At 45.6% G+C, this 18,251-nt stretch overlaps 1 protein-coding gene across 1 annotated transcript in view; it reads left to right on the top strand.

The window, feature by feature from the left end:
• LOC147710083 (E3 ubiquitin-protein ligase TRIM39-like) overlaps positions 1-18,251 on the top strand; it is a 473,089-nt gene that overhangs the window by 152,097 nt on the left and 302,741 nt on the right. Inside the window, exon 4 of the mRNA XM_086920787.1 lies at positions 4,049-4,081. Within this exon, the coding sequence (XP_086776913.1) occupies positions 4,049-4,081 (33 nt within the window). The remainder of the gene's footprint in view (positions 1-4,048; positions 4,082-18,251) is intronic.

Genomic DNA, 18,251 nt, shown 5'->3' on the forward strand with positions numbered 1-18,251 from the left:
CATTGTTCGTTCCCGTTACCGATCTCTTTTCGAATCCATAAATCAATCTACAAACATCGACATCGTCTTCGACACTGATTCCGGTTACCCGGGTCGAAGAAAGGTTCCACTTCTCGATTCCAGCGTACATCGGGGCCGTCGGGTCCAACTGCGCCATTGGGCCTTTGGCACATGGAAAGAACACCCTTCAAGAAGTGCCCTCAGTGTGGACACAAATTTCCCGACACTGACCTGCATGAGGTTTGCAACCTGTGCTTGTCTCCAGAGCACGAGAGTCGAGACTGTGAGGCCTGCGCTTCGTTCCGGTCCAAGAAAACAATCAGGAACCGTCAAGCTCGAAGATCCATGGAAAAGTCATCGTCGTCGACACCAGACCTCATCATCGACGAGGAACTGATCGAGGTAGACGCCGAAGAACAGCAAGAAGACGTCGCTTCCGAAGCAGAGGATTCAGCTTCCGGAGCTGAGGATCGATCCGAAGATGACAATCTTCTTCCAGCTGGTCAACAGGTCGTGAGTAAGAGCGTCGACCCTGTTTACCCCACCATACCGGGACAGGCTTCGGTTCCACCTCCACCTTGCCACCTGAGGCAAGACCCAAACATGCAAATCAGTCTTGACCCTGCTCCAATCAGAACAGTCCAGTTCCAAGTACCTATGCAGGACCTCCCTTAACTGGGAAAAAAGCAACCGAGGACTGGTTCTGCCTTTATTATGGGCTTGTCAGCCAGGTATACCTTGATTCCGGTGGCACAGTGAGTACTGGGATCCAAGTTTAGGCACCCCGGTCACACTTAGGGCATCAAAAAACAAAGTGATGGATGGAATGCCTGAATCAATCTCAGCGACTGGTGATCGCTCTGGACTGCATCCCAATCCATTGTTGATCACTTACCATGCCACCTCAGTTTAGACCCAGCCATTTTCAAATTAGTTTTGACCCTGCTCCAATCAGAACAGTCCAATCAGAATAGCGAGGTCTGCACTTGCCACAGGAAGGCGTTCCATGGGTGGAGTGTGGGTGCCTGCGTTGGCACAGTAAGATAGCAGGCATGCGTCTTATCTTAGTAGATATGTTGCATTCCTGTCCTCTCCCTGTCACACAACATTGTGCAGTAAGGTGTCTTGCTGTGTTGCGCTGTGTGACTTGTTAGCAAATCTGGCACTAAATACATAAATACATACAGGCTAGGTATATAAAAAGAAACCTAGGTATTATAATCATACAGGTTAGGGATATAAAAAGAAACCTAGGTATTATAATCATACACGCTAGGGATATTAAACAAAGCCCAGTTATTATAATCATACAGGCTAGGGATGTAAAAAGAAACCTAGGTATTTTAATCCTAGAGGCTAGGGATATAAAAAGAAACCTAGGTAATATAATCATACAGGCTAGGGATATAATTGTTACTAGTCCCTCAGGCTACACATACGTAGTTTACAATGTGGGACACACAACTCCTATAGCTTCAAATTTACATTTGTATTCCGCAGTCGAAGCCCACTTCATTCTCACAAAGAAAATTATTATGTAGTGCACATGGCCAAATTGAAGGAGCGCCTTTGGCACAGCGGAAACTAATTATCATATGTCTCCTGTTCCTACACTGAAAGCGATGACAAACGCAAGTACACCTAATCTTTACACTTTTTACCTGCAGTGGGCAGTTCACAGTTCACATTCGCAGTACTATACCAAAAATACTGATGGCAATAGCTACCCAAAGAATCTAAAATTACATGCAGCAACACGATATTGCAAACAAACAAATGTTGCCAACAAATAGACCTGCATAGACTCCCCTTGCTGGCTCTGAATAGAAGTTTGGAATAACTTGCCTTGATCATATCATGCCAATCACAGCAGTAAACCAATATGCTAGTTGCTGCTGATTCATGCTCCAGATTCATGTGTTTGACCACAAAGAACTGCTGATGCCTGAGCAATCATAAAAGACTTGCTATGACTAGTCGCAATTGGCGCACTTCATTCAGACAAATGTCCTGTGTTTGCCGCAAAGGCATTCAGGGGTTCCATCGGCCTAATTCACAAAGCTAAACTTACACTTTTGGAGTAAGATTGTACTTGATCTCAATAGATCTGAGCCGGCAGAGAGAACATGTTTGACCTGTACACTCACTTTTATTGCAAAATGTCCAAGAAGTCAGAACCAACCTATCTATTGTGAAGCATTCCAAATCCACCACTGGTGAAGATAAGGTTTCTAAAGCGGCTGGAGGGTCACTCCCCAAAGTGGAAGTGTTAGCTCAAGAAAAGATCCCTGAAAAAGAAGTTTACATACCATCTTACAGACCACCCTTTCTAGTTCTTGAGGTAAAGACACAAATAGCAACCCTGCTTCGACTGCTTGGTTCAAAGAAAAACAGGAAGGTTCCATCTACCACCTCAAAAAGCATTAAGTGGTCGATTCTATTCAGCAGACCCCTCTTGACACCAAAATGTCTTCAGAGTAGAATCTCACAACGTCTCCCTCCCGCCTAGAAAAGAAGCACAGCCCTGTTGAAATTCTGAGTCTCATTCCGGGGACTCCAAATCCTTCTATGTCTCCAGCTTTACTCCAAGTGCCAGTTTCCATGGAGGGCCTTGATGCTGCAATTTCATCAATCCCAATGATTTAATCTACTGCTGTAGTTTATTATGAAAACTATACATGAAACTATCTATGAAATGTTCTATGAAACAATAACACACTCCAATGTGGGCCCAAATAGATTGATTGACTAAGGAGACATTGCCAAAGGACTATCAAAAGTCATTCCTATATTGACTAAATATTACTGTTCTCTGTATGTCTGTTTAATGGTTTGTACATTCAAGTTAAGTGTGTGTATTCATTTGGACAGTAAAGTCTCCTATGGGAGGTGCTTGTTCCATGATCTCAAGGCTCTTAGAGTTCATGCACGCACCCTCGCCATCGGATAGCTCTTTGAGTAGATATGATTTCTGTAGCCACTCCACACCGCAACGCCGGCTCTGCTTTCCAGTACCAGCATCCGCTCAGGTATGAACCTGGCATTAATAAGGTGCCACGTTGCCCAGACGTTAAAAATACCTGTTAAGAAGGCAAAATAAAAGACAAAAAATACAGGAACATTGCCACTGTCATGTAAATCAGTCGTCCCCGCCACATAATTCTAGTGGCCCTGGATATACACTGACAAATATCACTTAGACGTACACTCTCCATTTTAGTGGTCCTAGCGTGGATTCAGTGCATGATTCAACATTATGTTCCTGTAAACTGAATTTCAGCATATAATTTATATCATCTCTGGTTCTCATTTATTGGCTTGGGGGAGAGGGGGAGGGGGAGATAAAACAGTGCTCCTATGAACAACATATCACTATAAGTAAAATCATTTCCCAGAGTGCTGTAAGGTCTGTGTAGGCAGGCAAAGCCCATGGTACTCATAACTACTTTAAAAGGATTGGAACACAGGCAGATGCCAATGGAAACAAAACAATCTGTTGAATGGGAATTACTACTGAAAATGACTCTTTGCAGTCTTCTAGTTCATGACGTGGTGCTCATTATATCATTAGAGATAACAACCAAACATAGGCAAATCCTTCCTAATGCTTAAACAGCACCCCTAAACTCCCCCAGACACACTTTGACTTTGATGGAACTATCTGTTGAGGGGCAGCATGATTCTGGGGCACAGCTGCATGGCCAGTATCGGTCACACCAGGACCGCTTGGGAATATGCTGCAGTGATACTTCCAATAGTCCTTTCTTCTGGTTTGCTGTTGGGGAGCTGTGAGCTTTACTCTTGTGAATTACATTTCAGTGCCTGGTGTCTGTTGTCCATGGTTCTCTTTTAACTGTGGGGAAGAAGAAGGGTGATGATGACTCGTATAAGTGTGAATTCTGTGGATGCTCTTAGCGTTCACCGCCAAATGGGGAAAGTGGCAATGCTAATGTTGTGTTTGAAATGTACCAGTGTGTGCTCACATCTTCATCATGAGATGGAAACATTCCAAAGTAGATTGTGTCTGATATTTCTCTTCTCCCCTCAGGAGCCTCAGCCTGTGACCTGGAGAAGGAAAGAGGTAAATGACATATTAGGGAATTTGAATATTTATGAGCTAAATATGAAATCTGTGGAGATGGGGTCAAGTGTAAGCACATATGTTTTGATATGCTTCCACACTGAAGGAAGGAGTACCCTTTAGAGGTGTTAGAAACTCATTTAGTTTGCTTTTGTGTGAATAAGTGACATTTCATAGGAATCATGCAAGATTATGCATAATTAAATGATGTACAAATTTGCACTAAATGTTAGCACAAAATTATTAATAGCGTAAATTTTTTATGTGAAGGAATCTTTTGTGCAAAAAAAATAGTGCCAAAAAAAGCACCATGAACAACACCCATTGTGTTCTGTTGTTCCTGTGTTTTCATTGTATATTTGAACCTGGAATGGCATAAAAAAAAAGTGATGGATGGAATGCTTGACTTACTCTCAGGCCCTGGCGATCACTCTGGGCCACATCCCAATCCACCATTTTCACCCACCATTCCACCTCAGTTTGGACCCACTCATATGTAGATAATCTTTTACCCTCATCCAATCAGAACAGTCCAGCTGGACTGTGAGGCTAGGACCTCCCTCAACTGGAAAACAAGCGGCCCAGGACCAGTTTTGCCATTATTATGGGCTCGACAGCCAGGTATAGCTTGATTCCAGTAGCACAGAGAGCCCTGGACCCATGTCTGGGCATACCAGTCACACTTAGGGCATCAAAAGCAAAGCTTTGGATGAAAAGCTTGAATTAATTTAAACCACTGGCGATCTCTCTGGGCCGCATCCCAATCTTTCATTTCATGCCCGCCATGTCACTCTCATTTTGTACCCAGCCATTTGCAAACCAGTCTTGACTCTGCTTCAAACAGTCCAGACCGAACTGCCAGGCCAGTTCCTCCCTGCAGTGGAACTCAGGCAACCCAGGACCGGTTTCACCTTTATCATGGGCTCATCAACCATGAACACCTTCATTTCGGTGACACAGTGAGCACGGAACCTCGTCTGGGCATACCTGTCACACTTAGGTCATCACATAACAAAGTGACGTATGGAAAGCCATGTCCAAATCCATAATTTTTTACCCACTGTGCCACCTGAGGCAAGACCCAAACATGCAAATCAGTCTTGACCCTGCTCCAATCAGAACAGTCCAGTTCCAAGTACCTAGGCAGGACCTCCCTTAACTGGGAAAAAAGCAACCGAGGACTGGTTCTGCCTTTATTATGGGCTTGTCAGCCAGGTATACCTTGATTCCGGTGGCACAGTGAGTACTGGGATCCAAGTTTAGGCACCCCGGTCACACTTAGGGCATCAAAAAACAAAGTGATGGATGGAATGCCTGAATCAATCTCAGCGACTGGTGATCGCTCTGGACTGCATCCCAATCCATTGTTGATCACTTACCATGCCACCTCAGTTTAGACCCAGCCATTTTCAAATTAGTTTTGACCCTGCTCCAATCAGAACAGTCCAATCAGAATAGCGAGGTCTGCACTTGCCACAGGAAGGCGTTCCATGGGTGGAGTGTGGGTGCCTGCGTTGGCACAGTAAGATAGCAGGCATGCGTCTTATCTTAGTAGATATGTTGCATTCCTGTCCTCTCCCTGTCACACAACATTGTGCAGTAAGGTGTCTTGCTGTGTTGCGCTGTGTGACTTGTTAGCAAATCTGGCACTAAATACATAAATACATACAGGCTAGGGATATAAAAAGAAACCTAGGTATTATAATCATACAGGTTAGGGATATAAAAAGAAACCTAGGTATTATAATCATACACGCTAGGGATATTAAACAAAGCCCAGTTATTATAATCATACAGGCTAGGGATGTAAAAAGAAACCTAGGTATTTTAATCCTAGAGGCTAGGGATATAAAAAGAAACCTAGGTATTATAATCATACAGGCTAGGGATATAATTGTTACTAGTCCCTCAGGCTACACATACGTAGTTTACAATGTGGGACAGACAACTCTTATAGCTTCAAATTTACATTTGTATTCCGCAGTCGAAGCCCACTTCATTCTCATAAAGAAAATTATTATGTAGTGCACATGGCCAAATTGAAGGAGCGCCTTTGGCACAGCGGAAACTAATTATCATATGTCTCCTGTTCCTACACTGAAAGCGATGACAAACGCAAGTACACCTAATCTTTACACTTTTTACCTGCAGTGGGCAGTTCACAGTTCACATTCGCAGTACTATACCAAAAATACTGATGGAAATAGCTACCTTAAGAATCTAAAATGATTTGCAGCAACACGATATTGCAAACAAACAAATGTTGCCAACAAATAGACCTGCATAGAATCTTCTTGCTGGCTCTGAATAGAAGTTTGGAATAACTTGCCTTGATCATATCATGCCAATCACAGCAGTAAACCAATATGCTAGATGCTGCTGATTCATGCTCCAGATTCATGTGTTTGACCACAAAGAACTGCTGATGCCTGAGCAGTCATAAAAGACTTGCTATGACTATTCGCAATTGGCGCACTTCATTCAGACAAATGTCCTGTGTTTGCAGCAAAGGCATTCAGGGATTCCATGGGCCTAATTCACAAAGCTAAACTTACACTTTTGGAGTAAGATTGTACTTGATCTCAATAGATCTGAGCCGGCAGAGAACATGTTTGACCTGTACACTCACTTTTATTGCAAAATGTCCAAGAAGTCAGAACCAACCTATCTATTGTGAAGCATTCCAAATCCACCACTGGTGAAGATAAGGTTTCTAAAGCGGCTGGAGGGTCACTCCCCAAAGTGGAAGTGCTAGCTCAAGAAAAGATCCCGGCAAAAGAAGTTTACATACCATCTTACAGACCACCCTTTCTAGTTCTTGAGGTAAAGACACAAATAGTAAACCTGCTTCGACTGCTTGGTTCAAAGAAAAACAGGAAGGTTCCATCTACCACCTCAAAAAGCATTAAGTGATCGATTCTATTCAGCAGACCCCTCTTGACACCAAAATGTCTTCAGAGTAGAATCTCACAACGTCTCCCTCCCGCCTAGAAAAGAAGCACAGCCCTGTTGAAATTCTGAGTCTCATTCCGGGGACTCCAAATCCTTCTATGTCTCCAGCTTTACTCCAAGTGCCAGTTTCCATGGAGGGCCTTGATGCTGCAATTTCATCAATCCCAATGATTTAATCTACTGCTGTAGTTTATTATGAAAACTATACATGAAACTATCTATGAAATGTTCTATGAAACAATAACACACTCCAATGTGGGCCCAAATAGATTGATTGACTAAGGAGACATTGCCAAAGGACTATCAAAAGTCATTCCTATATTGACTAAATATTACTGTTCTCTGTATGTCTGTTTAATGGTTTGTACATTCAAGTTAAGTGTGTGTATTCATTTGGACATGTCGTCTTTATGTGAAGTGATCATTCTGTTTTCATTTGAAAATGACTTGTTGAGGCATATGGGCTGCAGACCATGATTACACTTTGTTGTTGTCTTGGAAGAGTATTTGTCTGCTGGATGACTCCTCCCTTAGATCGATCGTAGTGCGCATGGGCATCGACCCCATCTTCAGATTGTTTTTTTCCGGCATCGGGCTCTGATGTGTTCATTGTTCGTTCCCGTTACCGATCTCTTTTCGAATCCATAAATCAATCTACAAACATCGACATCGTCTTCGACACTGATTCCGGTTACCCGGGTCGAAGAAAGGTTCCACTTCTCGATTCCAGCGTTCATCGGGGCCGTCGGGTCCAACTGCGCCATTGGGCCTTTGGCACATGGAAAGAACACCCTTCAAGAAGTGCCCTCAGTGTGGACACAAATTTCCCGACACTGACCTGCATGAGGTTTGCAACCTGTGCTTGTCTCCAGAGCACGAGACTCGAGACTGTGAGGCCTGCGCTTCGTTCCGGTCCAAGAAAACAATCAGGAACCGTCAAGCTCGAAGATCCATGGAAAAGTCATCGTCGTCGACACCAGACCTCATCATCGACGAGGAACCGATCGAGGTAGACGCCGAAGAACAGCAAGAAGACGTCGCTTCCGAAGCAGAGGATTCAGCTTCCGGAGCTGAGGATCGATCCGAAGATGACAATCTTCTTCCAGCTGGTCAACAGGTCGTGAGTAAGAGCGTCGACCCTGTTTACCCCACCATACCGGGACAGGCTTCGGTTCCACCTCCACCTTGCCACCTGAGGCAAGACCCAAACATGCAAATCAGTCTTGACCCTGCTCCAATCAGAACAGTCCAGTTCCAAGTACCTAGGCAGGACCTCCCTTAACTGGGAAAAAAGCAACCGAGGACTGGTTCTGCCTTTATTATGGGCTTGTCAGCCAGGTATACCTTGATTCCGGTGGCACAGTGAGTACTGGGATCCAAGTTTAGGCACCCCGGTCACACTTAGGGCATCAAAAAACAAAGTGATGGATGGAATGCCTGAATCAATCTCAGCGACTGGTGATCGCTCTGGACTGCATCCCAATCCATTGTTGATCACTTACCATGCCACCTCAGTTTAGACCCAGCCATTTCCAAATTAGTTTTGACCCTGCTCCAATCAGAACAGTCCAATCAGAATAGCGAGGTCTGCACTTGCCACAGGAAGGCGTTCCATGGGTGGAGTGTGGGTGCCTGCGTTGGCACAGTAAGATAGCAGGCATGCGTCTTATCTTAGTAGATATGTTGCATTCCTGTCCTCTCCCTGTCACACAACATTGTGCAGTAAGGTGTCTTGCTGTGTTGCGCTGTGTGACTTGTTAGCAAATCTGGCACTAAATACATAAATACATACAGGCTAGGGATATAAAAAGAAACCTAGGTATTATAATCATACAGGTTAGGGATATAAAAAGAAACCTAGGTATTATAATCATACACGCTAGGGATATTAAACAAAGCCCAGTTATTATAATCATACAGGCTAGGGATGTAAAAAGAAACCTAGGTATTTTAATCCTAGAGGCTAGGGATATAAAAAGAAACCTAGGTATTATAATCATACAGGCTAGGGATATAAAAAGAAACCTAGGTATTATAATCATACAGGCTAGGGATGTAAAAAGAAACCTAGGTATTTTAATCCTAGAGGCTAGGGATATAAAAAGAAACCTAGGTATTATAATCATACAGGCTAGGGATATAATTGTTACTAGTCCCTCAGGCTACACATACGTACTTGCCAGAACAATATAAGACTAGGGCTTCTGACCTAATACAAGAAGGCAAGGTTATAACAAATACCTCTATAAGATGCGCACTAGACGCTGCAGACACATCATCTAGAGCAGCAAATACAGGGATACTGTTGCGTTCAAACCAGAAGTACAGGCTAGTATCCTTAAGTTCAAAAGGATTTTATTGAAGTATTTTGTAGACAAAAGAAATAGACAAGTAGAATACAAAAAGAATAAATCTTACATGCGTAAATGATTAAATGATGAGCATGAAATGCAGTAAGCCAAAAATGAAGAGGAAGGGAAAAGGGAGAAAAAAGGGGGGGAGGGGCGGGGGAGTGAACATATCATAGAACCATAAAATCATAAAATAGAGAGTCACAATTAAATTGAATAGAAAAAAGATGGTAAATAAGGAGAAATTAAGCACCAAAATTCATAAGAGAATACTTAATCATATCATTGCATAACATATGAATCAATAGGAGACCAAAAAGATTGAAATGACTGTGAATTGTGAATACCGCCTTTAAGAGACAGCTGAGCACCTCTTCTTGTAAAGGTAATCCACGACCACCAAGCATGAACTGAAAGAGAAGAAGCATCTTTCCAAAAAAAAGTAATGGACTTTAAAGCAGCTGTAATTAAAAAATTAAATAATTTTGCCTCTGACTCACTAAGAGGATGGGAAAGGGCAACCGATTTACATATTAACATAGCATAAGAAATATCATCATGTAAAGGCAAAATTTTCAAAATGACATTCCAAACATTCGACCAAAATTTCATAATAACTGGGCATTCAAATAACATATGACGAAGTGACCCAGAACTTGAATTGCAGTGCCAACAAACATCAGATGGTAACAATTTTGCACGTCTTAATCGAGATGGGGTCCATAGAGCGTTAAATAAAATATAAGCATTAGTCTGATAAAGAGACACCGGAAGCCAACCAGAGATACTGTTGAGCCATATTGAGGACCATGAGTCACCTGATAGGGAAATGGAAAGTTCATTATTCCAAAAAGATGAGATTGCACCAACATTGGAGCCCTGGGAGGTGGTACATTTTTTATAAAAAACAGAGACAGCATTGGGGGAAGACGTAACAGCCGTAAGGTAAATTAATAGGTCATTAGTGGTTGAAGAGGGAATACCATTGAGAAAAGAGTCCAAAATGATTTTGGGACTCTATATCAAACCAAATTGGATGTTTGACCACATGTGAATTTGTAAGCCATAAGGAGCTTTGTTTTAAGATAAAAGCCTTATGGTAGAGGTAAAAGTCTGGAAGGGCAAATCCCGCCTGGGACTTTTTAATTTCCTGTAAGCAATACGAGGAACTTTGTTAGACCAAAGGAATTTAGATAACAGTTTATCAACATCTTTATAGAATTTTAGAGGAAATTGAGGGGGAATCATAGCCAAGGAGTAAAAGGTTTTTGGTGCAATATTCATTTTTACAGCCTCCATTCTCCCCCACCAGGTGAGATGAAGGGAAGACCACTTGGACGTTTTGTTTTTGATATAATCAAGTATAAAATTGCTATTTCGTTTTAATGTAGCAGGCAACGAGGAGGCAAATAGGCTACCTAAGTACTTAAGCTTAATGTTTTGCCAAAGAATATCTGTGTTTGGTAACATATCCGAGGTACAAAAAGCATTCAAAGGAAAAAATTCAGTCTTACTTACATTTAATTTATAACCTGAAACCACAGAATAATTTGCAATGATGTCTAATAGGGAGGGAACAGAGGAAAGAGGATTACTAATAAACAATAAAACATCATCTGCATAAGCTAAAATTTTAACAGTGACATCATTTATCGCAATACCCTGAATATTGTCACAGCAGCGGATATAATTAAGAAAAGGCTCAATTCCTAATAATAATAACAGTGGGGAAAGGGGACAACCCTGCCTAGTACCTCTAAAGAGAGGAAATTGAGTAAAAATTTGACCATTAATAAACAAACGAGCAGTAGGGGCAAAATATAAAGCAGAAATCATACGAATAAAATGGGCACCAAAATTAAAAGATAATAAAGTTTTAAATAAAAATTGCCAATGAATTTTGCCAAATGCTTTTTCTGCATTAAAAGCCATCACTCCCGCAGGGGAAGTAAGGTAAGGGCTCTGTTCAATAACGTGTAAAAGTGTTCTAGTACTATTAGCAGAGTACCTATTTTTCATAAAACCAGATTGATCTGGATGAATGATGGAGTGAAGGACAGGAGCTAATCTAGTGGCAAGGATTTTAGCATAAAGCTTACAGTCCTGGTTTATTAGGGAGATGGGACGATAATTATAAACCAGGGTAGGGTCATTATCAGGCTTGGGCAAAACAATGATTAGAGCATCCGTAAAGGACCCCGAAATAGTACCAGAGGAACCAAAATGGGAAAAAAGTGCACTTAGATAAGGTAAAAGGTGAGACTGAAACTCTTTATAAAATTCAGCTGGGATACCATCCGGGTCTGGGGATTTATTCTTAGGAAGTGATTTAATAGCAATTAAAATCTCATCACAAGTAATTGGAGAATCTAAACCTATTCTATCTGAGGGAGAAACGTGAGGTAAATTACACTTGTTTAAAAAGCAATCAATTAAAGAATCATCACAGGGGACTGGTTTACTATATAGGGTAGAATAAAAATGTAAAAATTCTTGGACAATATCATTATGGGAAATAGCAACTTGGCCACGGGAACCGCGTATTGATGTTATTTGAGTTTTATCCCTCTTGATCCGTAAATAGTTTGCAAGTGTGACAAGTTGGCCCGATATGCAGCGTTCGCTATTCTAGCGACCGCTATGTATCGTTCCAAACGACCCTTATGATGATTGGTTGTAAGTCAACCTATAGACCAGCTATCCTAGTAGCGTGGATACGAGCAGTCTAAGGCTAAAGACTCGAGAGGGCGTGTTAAGCCAGCTGTTATACCATCACATACCCCTTGAACACCAAGTGAAAGGACACCACACAAGTGTTATGAAAACAAACAGTATATTTATTAAGAATCACAACAGCCCTGTACTCTTTATGAGGACAGGGTACTAAGCACAAACCAAATCTCTTAGGAAAATACTTCAAGTGCACAATTAAAACAAGTGTCCGTAGACACGGAAAGTTTAGTGGTCTCGGGCGGACCCGATAAGGCAAGTCGGAAGCGAGGGACTCGGGACCCTAGAGTAAGAAGGCTATGCAGGCACCGAAATGCCGAAGTTACCTAGCCACGAGGGCTGAGGCTGCACAAGTCTTACAGGCGTCGGGGGTCTTCGCTGACGAGCCAGGAGCCGGAAGAAAAGGAGTTGCTGGCCGGCGACCAGTGATGAATAGTTCGTAGAGATCCAAGCCTGGATCAGAGATCGGTGACACCTGAAAGCAGAGGGGACCAAGTTCGTACTACTAGCCAGTAGTCAGAGGGTACCAGGAGGGCACCGGTTGGCCGTCACCTCGACCAGGTGAGTGGGCGACGCTAGGCTCTGCAGTCTCACGGACCAGGAGGCGTTGTCGGCGACCAGGATGGAGGTGCGAGCTGTCCCACGAAGGATGATGCTGTCGGCGTCGCTGGGCCCAGGATTGGGGCAACAAGCCTTGGCAGATCTCAGGGCCACGTGGTAGGCCTAAGATGGCGTCTTGAATGGACCAGGAGGGTCCGGGGTGCTCCTCTCGGAAAAGGGAGCAAGGGCCGATCTGGAGCAACCAGACCAGCAGTGTTGTTTGTCGGATGTCGTCAAGGAAGGGCACAAGCCAGCGGCTAGTGACCAGACAACGTGCTGAGCAGCGAGCAGAAGGGCCCCACGCAGATCGTGGAGATGCTGGGAGACTGCACTTCTGTGCTGGAGCGGCTCAGGGTCGGGGCTTCTCGGACCCCAGAGCACTCACCAGAGAATTGCTTCGATGGTCGTGCTGGTTAAGAAAGCGTGCAGGTTTTGATGATGGCCGGTCCCTCGAGGTCTCGTCGCACCCACAGATCACAGCTGAGCTGATGACGTGGGTAGAGGTCAGAGGTGCCAGGGAAGCCGGTTCTCGTCGAGCTGGGCCGTCGGATCCTTGAGGAAGGACTTGCAGCAAACCGCAGAGTTCTTAGATGGTGCCCGCTGATGCAGGGTGACTACTCCTTAGTCACAAGGGAGAAATCTTGAGAAGAGTCTCGAATGTCCTTTCGTAGAAAGTAGTTCTTGATTCAAAGATGATCTAATTTGGAAGGGTCCCCGCTCCGGCCTTTATTCTAAAGAAAGGGGTGGGTACATGACTGGGTCCTGCCCTAAGGGTGGGACCAGGAAGGGGGGTAGTTACACCCCTCTCCCCTGCCGGACTTTCCCCAGGCCAGGGCTGGCGCCCCTGGAACTGGTTCTGACCGGCAGATGCGTAGTGAGCACCGGGGTGCCACTCCGCAGTCACCTTCTCGCAGAAGCCCTACCTACCCAGAATACACAAACCCTGTCTGGGACGGTGCGAACACCGCCCTCGACAGGAAACCCTTTGTCCAAGCGCCCCTCGCTGGAAGGACTCCCAGCAGCAGGAGGTCAGACTCGTGTCTGTGGTGGCAGCATCCATTTTGTGGAGCTGAGGCTTTAGTTAACTTTAACCGGGGTTCACAGTTACGTACATGTCGTGTCCCTCTAGAAGGGCGGAATGCTAACCTCGTCGCCAGAATTGGTGAGAGGGCAGCATCCCGATTCGTATGACACCTTACTCGACATGCCTTGATAACGCGACACCGAAGTTACCGATGTGGTACGCGTTTTCATGGAACAGCCATTGGGTCTTGATTCCGCAAGCTGCAACCGGGCTCGGCTCGGGCCAAAACCTAGTTCACACGAGCCCACGCACTCTGCCTTCAGGATTGTCAAGGCCTGCCATAGGAGTGACTGATAGGAACTCGGGTGTCCATTGTATGGTTAGATATAGAGCTACTATACCTAAAGCAAAGGGTGATTACACGACTTTGCCCCAGCTGTCATGCAGCCAGTTGTGTCAAATTTAGGAGGCCAGCCAGGGGTGGCATAATACATGCTGCAGCCCCTGGCGGCCCTGGGTACACCTACGCCCTGAGTTACAGGGTCTGATAAGGTGGCCCAGTACCGATTGGTAAACGCACCTAGGGTACATATCGTAATTTAGAAAGAGAACAGCCAGGCTGTGGGTCTGATTAGCAGGCCCACAGCCAGAGAAAGTCGTAAACCAGTGAAACAAAAGCAAAAAATCTGGGTGATCATAGGATTGCAGACCCTACTCTCCTACATGACCCCCCCCCCCAAACGTCGGAACAATAAGCTAACCTTGACCAGGTGAGTCTTCTTGTTCTAAGTGGAAATATCTGGAGAGCCCATCGGCATTGCCATGATCAGTACCAGGTCTATGTTCCACTGTAAAGTCCATCCCCTGTAGGGAAATGGACCACCTAAGCAGTTTGGGGTTTTCACCCTTCATCTGATTTAGCCATAAGAGGGGCTTATGGTCGGTCTGAATCTTGAAGTGAGTGCCAAACAAGTATGGCCTCAGCTTCTTCAGGGCCCAAACCACAGCAAAGGCCTCCCTCTCAATAGCTGACCAATTCTTCTCTCTAGGGGTCAGCCTTCTGCTTATAAAAGCAATGGGCTGGTCTTGACCATCAAAATTCAGTTGAGAAAGAACAGCTCCCACACCCAACTCAGAAGCGTCTGTTTGGACAATGAATGGTTTGGAGTAGTCTGGACTCTTAAGGATAGGCGCAGTGCACATGGCCTGCTTTAGGTCATCGAATGCTTTTTGACAGCTCGCTGTCCACTGAACCTTTTTTGGCATTTTCTTACTTGTCAGTTCATTTAATGGTGTCACGATGGAACCATAGTTCCTGACAAACTTTCGGTAGTATCCAGTCAGGCCCAAGAAAGCTCGAACCTGAGTCTGGGTGGTTGGAGGAGCCCAGTCCCTGATTGACTGTATTTTGCTCTCCAGTGGCTGAACCTGGCCTCCACCTACAAGGTGGCCCAGGTATACAACCTGTGTCTGCCCTATCTGGCACTTGGTGGCCTTGATAGTGAGGCCTGCGGCTTGCAGGGCCTCTAACACTTTCCTCAGGTGGACCAGGTGATCCTCCCAGGTGGAGCTAAAGACAGCAATATCGTCTAGATATGCCGCACAGAAGTCATCCAGCCCAGTAAGGACTTGATTCACCAACCTTTGGAAGGTGGCAGGTGCATTTTTCAGACCGAAGGGCATCACCACGAACTGATAATGCCCACCAGGGGTAGAAAATGCGGTCTTAGGCTTGGCGTCCTCAGCTAACCTGATTTGCCAATACCCAGCTGTCAGGTCAAACGTACTTAAGTAGTTGGCCGAAGCCAATCTATCGATAAGCTCGTCTGCCCTTGGTATTGGGTGGGCGTCAGTCTTAGTGACTGCATTGAGACCCCTGTAGTCTACGCAGAACCTCATCTCCTTCTTACCGCCCTGGGTGTGAGGTTTCGGCACTAGAACTACGGGACTAGCCCAAGGGCTATCCAAGGGTTCAATGACTCCCAGCTCCAACATTTTCTGCACTTCACTCTTGATGCAGTCTCTAACGTGATCAGGCTGCCGGTAGATTTTACTCTTGACGGGCAAGCTGTCACCAGTGTCAACCTCATGGGTGCACCAATCGGTCTGACTGGGTGTTAGAGAAAACATATGTCTGAAAGACTGAAGAACCTGTTTACAGTCTTTCTGTTGATGTTCGGAGAGGCTGCCACAAAAGACAACACCATCGACCGATCCATCGTCAGGATTCTGAGTGAGCAGGTCGGGGAGAGGGTCACTCTCCTCTTCCTGTCCCTCATCTAGGGCCATGAGCAAACTCATGTCTTTCCTGTCGACATATGCCTTGAGCCTTTTGACATGAAGCACCCTGTGGGGGCTCCGGGGAGTTCCCAGGTCGACCAGGTAGGTGACCTCTCCCTTTTTCTCCAGGATGGTGTAGGGCCCGGACCATTTGTCCTTGAGTGCTGCTGGGGCCACTGGCTCCAACACCCACACCTTCTGTCCGGGCTGGTAAACAGTCAAGACAGCCTTTTGGTCATGCCAAGCTTTTTGGAGTTCTTGGCTGGCCTTAAGGTTTTCAGATGCCTTTTCCATGTATTCAGCCATCCGCGAGCGGAGGCCAAGCACATAGTTCACTATGTTGGCTGCAGGCTTTTTGAGAGGTCTCTCCCATCCTTCCTTCACCAAACACAGGGGTCCTCTTACAGGATGTCCATACAAAAGTTCAAAAGGGCTGTAGCCAACCCCCTTCTGTGGGACTTCTCTGTAAGCGAATAAAAGGCAGGGGATCAGGACGTCCCATCTACGCTGAAGCTTTTCAGGTAGTCCATGAATCATCCCTTTTAGGGTCCTGTTGAATCTCTCAACAAGCCCATTGCATTGTGGATGATAGGGTGTAGTGAACTTGTAGTTGACACCACATTCCTTCCACATAGCAGTTAAGTAGCTCGACATAAAGTTTGCACCTCTGTCGGAGACGACCTCCTTAGGGAAGCCCACTCTGGAGAATACTCCAACTAGGGCTCTTGCCACAACAGGTGCTGTAGTGGTCCTAAGGGGAATAGCTTCAGGATACCTGGTGGCATGATCCACTACCACCAGTATAAACTTGTGCCCTGATGCTGTTGGTGGTTCCATGGGACCGACGATGTCAATCCCCACCCGTTCAAAGGGCACCCCCACCACAGGCATTGGTATAAGGGGGGCCTTTGTAGTGCCACCTGACTTACCACTGGCTTGGCAAGTGACACAGGAGCGGCAAAACTCCTTGGTATCTTCGTTCATATGAGGCCAGTGAAAGTGCGAGACAAGCCTGTCCCACGTCTTCGTCTGGCCTAAGTGACCTGCTAAAGGAATCTCGTGGGCCAAGGTAAGTAGGAAACCTCGCTGAGACAAGGGTACAACCAGCCTCCTGGTCATGCCAGGCTTGGGGTCTCTTGACTCAGTGTACAGGAGTCCATCTTCCCAGTATACCTTGTGGGTACCTGTGGCGTTCCCAGCAGCCTCAGCAGCAGCCTGCTGTCTGAGGGGTTCAAGAGAAGGGCAGTCTAACTGGTCCTTCCCCAGGTCTTCCCTTGAGGGTCCCCCTGAACCCAAGAATTCAACTTGATCAAGTTCGAACTCCCTAGGCTCAGTTTCCCTCAATTCCTGTAGGTCAGCTTCCTCTGAGACTTGATCCACGACCTGGGGCAAGGGGGAAGGCGCAGCCTTAACCCTACTGCTCTTTTTCTTGGGAGGTGTCTGGTCCGTTGTTCCAGGATCCAGCACCTGTTCAGTGGGGCATTTCCTGACCTGTGACCTGGTCACAGCGAACACATGTGCTGGCAAGCCTAACATTTCCATGTGAGTCTGGTGCTCCACTTCTGACTATTGTGATGACTCCAAATCATTGCCCAACAAACAATCCACTGGGAGGTCTGAACTAACTACAACCTTCTTTTGGCCAGTTACCCCTCCCCAGGAGAAAGCTACAATTGCCATACTGTGATTGGTAGTGACATTGCTTGCATTGGTCACCAGGAATTCTGTACCTGGCATGATCTGTCCAGGGTCCACAAAGTTAGGTGTCACCATGGTGACACTGGCACAAGTGTCCCTATAGGCCTGAGCCATCTTTCCATTTATGAAAGGCGTCTGTCTGTATTTGCCCAAAGTATTGGGACTTACGTCAGGGGACATATCCACATCCCCTGTACTGACAAGGACAGCCTGAGTGAGTGTACCAACTAAGTTGTCACGCCCCTCAGAACCCAGGGTTAACCCTACTAAACCCTTGGGAGGTGCACTACCACTGCTGGCTGTACTAGGGGGCACAGGTGCCTTAGGGGCTGCAGTGGCAGGAGTCTGCCCTCCTTTCTTGGTGCACTCACTAAACCAGTGAGATTTACTTTTGCAGTATTGGCACCATCTTTTAGATTGGCCTTCTTTCTTCTTTTGGGGAGCCTGACCCCCACCCTCTTTGGGTTGTTGGGGACCTGTCGAAGACTTCTGGTCATTTTGTTCCCCCTTAGAATCTTTACCCTTCTGGTCTGCT

Source organism: Lissotriton vulgaris, chromosome 5 (assembly GCF_964263255.1).
Source record: "Lissotriton vulgaris chromosome 5, aLisVul1.2, whole genome shotgun sequence".
In the NCBI taxonomy this organism is placed as follows: Eukaryota; Metazoa; Chordata; class Amphibia; order Caudata; family Salamandridae; genus Lissotriton; species Lissotriton vulgaris.